This window comes from Entelurus aequoreus, linkage group LG25, assembly GCF_033978785.1.
Source record: "Entelurus aequoreus isolate RoL-2023_Sb linkage group LG25, RoL_Eaeq_v1.1, whole genome shotgun sequence".
In the NCBI taxonomy this organism is placed as follows: Eukaryota; Metazoa; Chordata; class Actinopteri; order Syngnathiformes; family Syngnathidae; genus Entelurus; species Entelurus aequoreus.
This window is the reverse complement of record NC_084755.1, coordinates 3177752-3187751: the sequence shown is the minus strand read 5'-3', so window position 1 is coordinate 3187751 and position 10000 is coordinate 3177752. Positions and strand designations below refer to the sequence as shown.

At 39.1% G+C, this 10000-nt stretch overlaps 1 protein-coding gene across 1 annotated transcript in view; it reads right to left on the bottom strand.

The window, feature by feature from the left end:
* Positions 1 to 6344: 6344 nt before the first annotated feature.
* The window catches only part of LOC133642390 (meteorin-like protein), a 14104-nt gene continuing 10448 nt past the window's right edge, over positions 6345 to 10000 (bottom strand). Inside the window, exons 3-4 of the mRNA XM_062036553.1 lie at positions 7317 to 7376; positions 6345 to 7231 (exon numbers count right to left, since the gene is read on the bottom strand). Of these exons, the coding sequence (XP_061892537.1) occupies positions 6864 to 7231; positions 7317 to 7376 (428 nt within the window). The 3' untranslated portion in view covers positions 6345 to 6863. The remainder of the gene's footprint in view (positions 7232 to 7316; positions 7377 to 10000) is intronic.

Here is a 10000-nt window from a genome sequence, read left to right as displayed (position 1 = left end):
TTATTTTGTTTCATGCCACAGTAAGTCTTGTTTGTTCTATGCCATAGTTTGGTTAGTAGTTTCATGTCTATAGTTTCATGTCCTAAGTTTTTGCCTTGGGGTTGTTTTCTGTTTTTTGTACCCTTTTTTTTTAAATTTTCATTTTCATGTTTATTTCGAATATGCAGACAAAACAAAAACAAATTTTGAAAAAAAACAACAAAAAAGCCATTCAAGAATGAATAACAAAAACAATAATAATAATAATAATAATAGTAATAATAAAAAGCAAAAGAAAGAAGAAATGAAAATAAACATTTAATGTAAACATATCCGAAAAGGAGTGAGAAGAAGTAAAAACTTATGTACTCCCACCCCTCTTATTACTTACTGTATGTTTAATAATAATAATAATAATAGTATATAAAAATGTTATGTCATATAAATACATATACATATATAAGTATGTACACACACATATATATATATATATATATATATATATATATATATATATATATATATATATATATATATATATATATATACACACACACATATATATATATATATATATATATATATATATATATATATATATATATATATATATATATACATGCACATCCACAACACACATGTAACAAGTAACTATGAATGTGACACAACAGCGTGTATACATAGTATACATATACATACACATACAAACCCACTGACTCTTAGTGCAGTTCACTATATCCTGTGAACAATATATTTTTGTACATTCTTTTAAAAACATTGATGCTTGGACTTTGCTTATGTACTTCGCTCAGATTGTTCCACAACTTGACACCTGTGATGGAAATGCAAAAACTTTTCATGGTGGAATTTCTCATCTGAATTTTAAAATTGAGTTCTCTCCCTTTGAGTTTTGAATAATTAAATATGTTCCTACCTTCACGCCTTGTCCGGAATAGTCCGTTTGCTTCCTGGGAGAACAAACCTCGCAGTAAGCTGGAAAAACCCCCTTGTTATGACACATTTTTTACCACTGTGTTACATGGCCTTTCCTTTTAACAACACTCAGTAAACGTTTGGGAACTGAGGAGACACATTTTTGAAGTGGAATTCGTTCCCATTCTTGCTTGATGTACAGCTTAAGTTGTTCAACTTCTCCGTTGTGGTATTTTAGGCTTTTAGGCTTCATAATGCGCCACACATTTTCAATGGGAGACAGGTCTGGACTACAGGCAGGCCAGTCTAGTACCCGCACTCTTTTACTACGAAGCCACGCTGTTGTAACACGTGGCTTGGCATTGTCTTGCTGAAATAAGCAGGGGCGTCCATGATAACGTTGCTTGGATGGCAACTTATGTTGCTCCAAAACCTGTATGTATCGTTCAGCATTAATGGTGCCTTCACAGATGTGTAAGTTACCCATGTCTTGGGCACTAATACACCCTCATACTGGCTTTTCAACTTTGCGCTTAGAACAATTGCGAGAACGACACAAAAAGACGCTTGGTTGCACCCCCCCTTTTATTCGCGAGGATTATGAGTCATTCTTCATGTAAACGGGAATGTAGCAAGATTCTATCAATTGGCATCCTTATGACAGCAGACATTGCACAGTAAGTGATGTTTTATTAAGTTTGTTGGCTCTCATGAAGTCTGCAGTGAGTAATAATCAGTGTTGATGTTGGGGGAAAAAGACAATGCGGTGATGCGTTTTTTAAATTATATACGTTAAATGAGCAAAATACGTAAATGTTGTTATAAATGTGCCTGTTACTACATTACATATATACTTACAGCATGTATATACAACCTTAATGGATGTGTTTGGATAGTTTTTTAAAGGGTGTTTATAAGCAGAATAGAGCGACTCCCATGGGCTTCATTGAAAGCAGAAGAAAAACGTGTTCTTTTCTTACATAAGGATTGTGAATAATAGGCAAAAAAAAATATATATATATATAAAAAAAGCCGTTCTGCTTTATGTATAAAGGCGAAACTGCCGAATATAGGTGACCTAGTGGTTAGAGTGTCCGCCCTGAGATGGGTAGGTCGTGAGTAGGGATGTCCGATAATGGCTTTTTGCCGATATCCGATATTCCGATATTGTCCAACTCTTTAATTACAGATACCGATATCAACCGATACCAACCGATATATGCAGTCGTGGAATTAACACATTATTATGCCTAATTTGGACAACCAGGTATGGTGAAGATAAGGTACTTTTTAAAAAAATTAGTAAAATAAGATAAATAAATTAAAAACATTTTCTTGAATAAAAAAGAAAGTACAACAATATAAAAACAGTTACATAGAAACTAGTAATGAATGAAAATTAGTAAAATTAACTGTTAAAGGTTAGTACTATTAGTGGAGCAGCAGCACGCACAATCATGTGTGCTTACGGACTGTATCCCTTGCAGACTGTATTGATATATATTGATATATAATGTAGGAACCAGAATATTAATAACAGAAAGAAACAACCCTTTTGTGTGAATGAGTGTAAATGGGGGAGGGAGTTTTTTTGGGTTGGTGCACTAATTGTAAGTGTATCTTGTGTTTTTTATGTTGATTTAATTTAAAAAAAAAAAAAAAAAAAAAAACATACCGATAATAAAAAAAACGATACCGATGATTTCCGATATTACATTTTAACGCATATATCGGCCGATAATATCGGCAGGCTGATATTATCGGACATCTCTAGTCGTGAGTTCAAACCCCGGCCGAGTCATACCAAAGACTATAAAAATGGGAGCCATTACCTCCCTGCTTGGCACTCAGCATCCAGGGTTGGAATTGGGGGTTAAATCACCAAAAATGATTCCCGGGCGCGGCCCCCGCTGCTGCTCACTGCTCCCCTCACCTCCCAGGGGGGTGATCAAGGGTGATGGGTCAAATGCAGAGAATAATTTCGCCACACCTAGTGTGTGTGTGTGACAATCATGGGTACTTTAACTTTAACTATGTGAGAGTTATTTCATATGTAGAGGGCTCTCTTAATGTAAAACACCATACTTAGAAGATCATAACCAGCTATGTTTTTTTTATTTTTTTATTAAATGTATAATTAATGATTCCTACTTAGCAGGAATTTATTACCACAGTCACCAATTGACAGCAATAAACGAGGGATTACTGGATGCTTTTTTTATTAGACAGTGACAATTGTATACATTACAAAATACTATACATCCAATAGAGGTAGTCTATACAACACATACAAAAAAGATCAACAACCTATCAGCAACTATAAGCCGCCACTTATAGGTAGGGGTGTAACGGTACACAAAAATGTCGGTTCGGTACGTACCTCGGTTTAGAGGTCACGGTTCGGTTCATTTTCGGTACAGTAAGAAAACAACAAAATATACATTTTTGGGTTATTTATTTACCAAATTTGTAAACAACGCCTTTATCCTTTTAACATTGGGAACACTACAATAATTCTGCCCACGTTAATCAACATTAAACTGCCTCAAGTTGTTGCTCAGATTAAATAAAATGACAAAACTTTTCTTCTACATATAAAAAGTGCAACATTAAACAGTTTCAAGTCAACTCATGCTTAATTTATTACAGCATTTGGGAAGCCTGTAGTTGATTTTTATTATGTAAATGTTGTATTTTTATCAACATGTGATAGCAGGGACCCTGCCATTCAAAACTAGGCTGCTCCATTACTAATGATTCATGTAACTATAGCTGAAAAAATGGTACAATAGCAATAGGAGAGACTATTCATCCCTGAACACCATGGAGTTCATGTAGGCTTAATGATGCACTTACATTATTATATCAACTATCAGAGACAGAAACTCTTCATTTAACATAATCTCCTTTTTTGCTGCTTCAACACAGCTCAATCAACACAGAAAAAGGTAAAGTGAAATAACAGACAGACAGGGCTTTGCTGTCCGTAACACACACACACCGCAAAATGAGCTAACGTTACGCTAAAAGCTAATTAGCCTTCACCTCAAGCCAGGACTGCGAGCGAGCTGAGCTGCCGTTTACGTTTATGTCACTGCTGATTGGCTGTTACCGCTCTGAATACGCAGTGCTGATTGGCTGTTACCGCTCCACGTGTAACCAATCAGATGGTTGTGTGGGCGGGACAATGCTGGGTGCTGTGTAGAGGACTGACAGAGACAGGCAGAACCAAGTGGAGCAGCTTGTTAAGACTTTAGCTTAGGCTACTTAGTCCGTGTAAAAACTCGTCCGGTACACCTCCGAACCGAACCGAAACCCCCGTACCGAAACGGTTCAATACAAATACACCAGGGGTGTCCAAAGTGCGGCCCGGGGGCCATTTGCGGCCCGCAGCTAATTGTTTATCGGCCCGCCACACATTCTGCAAAAATTGCAAAATTGATAGTATTGCGAAATTTAAAGGGTGAAATCTAACGGGAAAAAGTTGCAATGTTGACACAAAGCTGCCATGTAGGCAGTTTTTTTTCTTTTGTCCGTCTTTATTTTTCTTTTTTTTTGCCATTGTTCAAAAAAAAAAAAAGACAAAAAATCTATTTTATAATGAATTATTGATCTATTCATGGCTCCAATTACTTCAAAAATGTCACTTTAAAATATTTTATGTGGAAAAAATATTGCATATATTGTGTGGTTGCCATATAAAAACATCAGTTTTCTTAGACAAAAGAGCATAAAACAAACAAAATAATAATTCAAACGTAAAATCGACAGATATATCTGAAGTTGATCTCGTAACTTAAGTGTTGAAAGTTAAAAAAAAAAACTAATAAAAATGTATCACTTTATGAGTGGGGAACCTTTTGGATCCCAAATATATTTAGTGGGATTTTATTTAACTTTTCACTGTGATTACTCAAAAATATTAAAGAATTAAAATCAATGGTGTCCTGCATTATTGATCTTTTAGGGCTCTAATTACTAAATATTTCAGTTTTACTATAAAAAACAAAGTTGTCTTTGACAGAAAAGGCATAAAACCTTTTTTTTTTTTTTTTACTTTATATCAACCTGAAGTTGATAGAGATTTACTGTAAGCGTTAAATTTAAAAAAAATAATAATTTGACTTATTTTTAACATTTTAATGACAGACCCTTAAAGGCCTACTGAAAGCCACTACTAGCGACCACGCAGTCTGATAGTTTATATATCAATGATGAAATCTTAACATTGCAACACATGCCAATACGGCCGGGTTAACTTATAAAGTGACATTTTAAATTTCCCGGGAAATATCCGGCTGAAACGTCGCGGTATGATGACGTATGCGCGTGACGAAGTCAGAGTAACGGAAGTTATGGTACCCCGTAGAATCCTATACAAAAAGCTCTGTTTTCATTTCATAATTCCACAGTATTCTGGACATCTTTTGCAATTTGTTTAATGAACAATGAAGGCTGCAAAGAAGACAGTTGTGGGTGGGATCGGTGTATTAGCAGCGGACTACAGCAACACAACCAGGAGGACTTTGTTGGAGAGCAGACGCGCTAGCCGCCGACCTCACCTTGACTTCCTACGTCTCCGGGCCGCCAAACGCATCGGGTGAAGTCCTTCGCCCTTCTGCCGATCGCTGGAACGCAGGTGAGCACGGGTGTTGATGAGCAGATGAGGGCTGGCTGGCGTAGGTGGAGAGCTAATGTTTTTAGCATAGCTCTGTGCGGTCCGGTTGCTAAGTTGCTAAGTTAGCTTCAATGGCGTCGTTAGCACAGCATTGTTAACCTTCGCCAGCCTGGAAAGCATTAACCGTGTATTTACATGTCCACGGTTTAATAGTATTGTTGATTTTCTATCTATCCTTCCAGTCAGGGGTTTATTTTTTTTGTTTCTATATGCAGTTAAAGCAAGATGCTATCACGTTAGCTCGTAGCTAAAGCATTTCGCCGATGTATTGTCGTGGAGATAAAAGGCACTGAATGTCCATTTCGTGTTCTCGACTCTCATTTTCAAGAAGATATAGTATCCGAGGTGGTTTAAAACACAAATCCGTGATCCACAATAGAAAAAGGAGAGAGTGTGGAATCCAATGAGCCAGCTTGTACCTAAGTTACGGTCAGAGCGAAAAAAGATACGTCCTGCACTGCCTCTCAAGTCCTTCACTGTAACGTTCCTCATCTACGAATCTTTCATCCTCGCTCAAATTAATGGGGTAATCGTCACTTTCTCGGTCCGAATCTCTCTCGCTCCATTGTAAACAACGGGGAATTGTGAGGAATACTAGCTCCTGTGACGTCACGCTACTTCCGGTACAGGCGAGGCTTTTTTTTATCAGCGTGCAAAAGTTGCGAACTTTATCGTCGATTTTCTCCACTAAATCCTTTCAGCAAAAATATGGCAACATCGCGAAATGATCAAGTATGACACATAGAATGGATCTGCTATTCCCGTTTAAATTTAAAAAAATCATTTCAGTAGGCCTTTAATGGTCCTCGGGAGCCCTAAAGGTTAAAAAAAAAAAAGCATATATTTTGTTATGGTTTGAAAATGAAAAATATTAAAAATGGCCCCCGCATGCTTTAATTTTTCCGTGTGCGGCCCTCAGTGGAAAAAGTTTGGACACCCCTGAAATACACGTACCGTTACACCCCTACTTATAGGTCATATTTATAAAATTCATGTTTTATTCACTAATAACTAACTGCACCATGCGTTTCTAGACACTCTCTGGAAAAGGTTTTTTTCTGCTCAGTAACAAACTTGGCAGAGGTATGTGTTCACTGGGACGGACTGGCAAAACTCCCACCCCCCCCCCTTTCAGTTCAGAGGTCAATTGTCCCCTAGGAGCCAGCCAAGTGAACAAGAGTGGAGGCACAAAGAGCCTGCTCCTCTCCCATGGAAGAGGCCAGTGATGGGAGAGACAAAGACCGACTCTCAGCCTGGATAGGCAGCAAAGCAATCAGCCATGTTGCTTGACGTCCCGCAGAACCGGCATCCGAACAGAACCTCGGTCCACAGGAAAGTCACAGAGGATCTGCCGCGACGCCTTAGCGGTCTGGTAAACCGCCAGGAAGTCTTTATAACGTGGGGCACACCCCAGCCAAGCTTCCCCAAAGTGTTCTGACCCCGTGAAAAGAAACTCTCCGTCTCCGGGCCTCACGCCACACTGCAGGTGTGCCCGGATGACACCGCGCCACGGATGCAGCGACCCGGAATGACGCCGGAACACGGCGCTACGCTGCCAGTGAACCTTCGCCGCCAACACTTCCACCAATGATGTGTGACCACCGAGGTCGTGCAGCACGTTCTCTATGTAGCCTCGGACCACTGGAAGAACCCACAAACAAGCTTTGGTATTATTTAGTCTTTTTGTTTTGGCATTTTTCATATTTGAACACCTTCCCTTACTCACCAAAGTCACTGTTGCAGACGGCCATCAGCAGCTCTGTGTCGTTGCATGGCCGACATGAAGCTGCAGAGGGAAAATACGAGATGGTCAACCTTTCCGGAAGCAATCAGAAACAGAAATACAAACCCCAAAAGCAGTGAAGTTGTCAAGTTGTGTAAATGGTAAATAAAAACAGAATACGATGATTTGCAAATCCTTTTCAACTTATATTCAATTGAATAGACTGCAAAAACAAGATATTTAACGTTCCAAATGGAAAACTGTTATTTTTTGCAAATATTAGCTCATTTGGAATTTGAGGCCTGCGACATGTTTCAAAAAAGCTGGCACAAGTGGCAAAAAAAGAGTGAGAAAGTTGAGGAATGCTCATTAAAACACTTATTTGGAGCATCCCACAGGTGAACAGGCAAATTGGGAACAGGTGGGTGCCATGATTGGGTATAAAAGCAGCTTCCATGAAATTCTCAGTCATTCACAAACAAGGACGGGGGCGAGGGTCACCACTTTGTCAACAAATGCCTGAGCAAATTGTTTAAGAACGACATTTCTCAACCAGCTATTGCAAGGAATTTAGGGATTTCACCATCTGCGGTCCGTAATATCATCAAAAAGGTTCAGAGAATCTGGAGAAATCACTGCACGTAACAATGAATGCCCGTGACTTTCGATCCCTCAGGCAGTACTGCATCAAAAGGCGACATCAGTGTGTAAAGGATATCACCACATGGGCTCAGGAACACTTCAGAAAACCACTGTCAGTGACTACAGTCGGTCGCTACATCTGTAAGTGCAAGTTAAACTCTACCATGCAAAGCGAAAGCCATTTATCAACAACACCCAGAAACGCCGCTGGGTTCGAGCTCATCTAAGATGGACTGATGCAAAGTGTAAAAGTGTTCTGTGGTCTGACGAGTCCACATTTCAAACTGTTTTTGGAAACTGTGGACGTCGTGACCTCTGGACCAGAGAGGAAAAGAACCAGGCGCAAAGTGTAAAAGCCAGCATGTGTGATGGTATGGGGGTGTATTAGTGCCCAAGACATGGGTAACTTACACATCTGTGAAGGCGCCATTAATGCTGAAAGGTACATACAGCTTTTGGAGCAACATATGTTGCCATTCAAGCAACGTTACCATGGACGCCCCTGCTTATTTCAGCAAGACAATGCCAAGCCACGTGTTACATCAACGTGGCTTCATAGTAAAAGAGTGCGGGTACTAGACTGGCCTGCCTGTAGTCCAGACCTGTCTCCCATTGAAAATGTGTGGCGCATTATGAAGCCTAAAATAGCACAAGGGAGACCCCCGGACTGTTGAACAACTTAAGCTGTACATCAAGCAAGATTGGGAAAGAATTCCACTTCAAAAATGTGTCTCCTCAGTTCCCAAACATTTACTGAGTGTTGTTAAAAGGAAAGGCCATGTAACACAGTGGTAAACAATGCCCCTGTGACAACTTGTTTGCAATGTGTTGCTGCCTTTAAATTCTAAATTAATGATTATTTATAACAAAAAAAATTATGTTTCTCTGTGGGAACATTAAATATCTTGTCTTTGCAGTCTATTCCAGTGTTTTTCAACCACTGTGCCGCGGCACACTAGTGTGCCGTAAGATACAGTCTGGTGTGCCGTGGGAGATTATCTAATTTCACATATTTGGGTTAAAAAATTTTTTGCAAACCAGTAATTATAGTCTGCAAATGATGTGTTGTTGTTGAGTGTCGGTGCTGTCTAGAGCTCGGCAGAGTAACCGTGTAATACTCTTCCACATCAGTAGGTGGCAGCCGGTAGCTAATTGCTTTGTAAATGCAGGTAAAAAGGTGTCTTATGCTTAAACCAAAAATAAACAAAAGGTGAGTGTCCCTAAGAAAAGGCATTGAAGCTTAGGGAAGGCTATGCAGAACAAAACTAAAACTGAACTGGCTACAAAGTAGACAAAAACAGAATGCTGGACGACAGCAAAAACTTACTGTGGAGCAAAGACGGCGTCCACAATGTACATCCGAACATGACATGACAATCAAAAATGTCCCCACAAAGAAGGATGAAAACAACTGAAATATTCTTGATTGCTAAAACAAAGTACACTACCGTTCAAAAGTTTGGGGTCACATTGAAATGTCCTTATTTTTGAAGGAAAAGCACTGTACTTTTCAATGAAGATAACTTTAAACTAGTCTTAACTTTAAAGAAATACACTCTATACATTGCTAATGTGGTAAATGACTATTCTAGCTGCAAATGTCTGCTTTTTGGTGCAATATCTACATAGGTGTATAGAGGCCCATTTCCAGCAACTATCACTCCAGTGTTCTAATGGTACAATGTGTTTGCTCATTGGCTCAGAAGGCTAATTGATGATTAGAAAACCCTTGTGCAATCATGTTCACACATCTGAAAACACTTTAGCTCCTTACAGAAGCTACAAAACTGACCTTCCTTTGGGCAGATTGAGTTTCTGGAGCATCACATTTGTGGGGTCAATTAAATGCTCAAAATGGCCAGAAAAAGAGAACTTTCATCTGAAACTCGACAGTCTACTCTTGTTCTTAGAAATGAAGGCTATTCCACAAAATTGTTTGGGTGACCCCAAACTTTTGAACGGTAGTGTAGATGCGGAAAATATCGCTCAAAGGAAGACATGAAACTGCTACAGGAAAATACCAAAAAAAGAGGAAAAAGCCACCT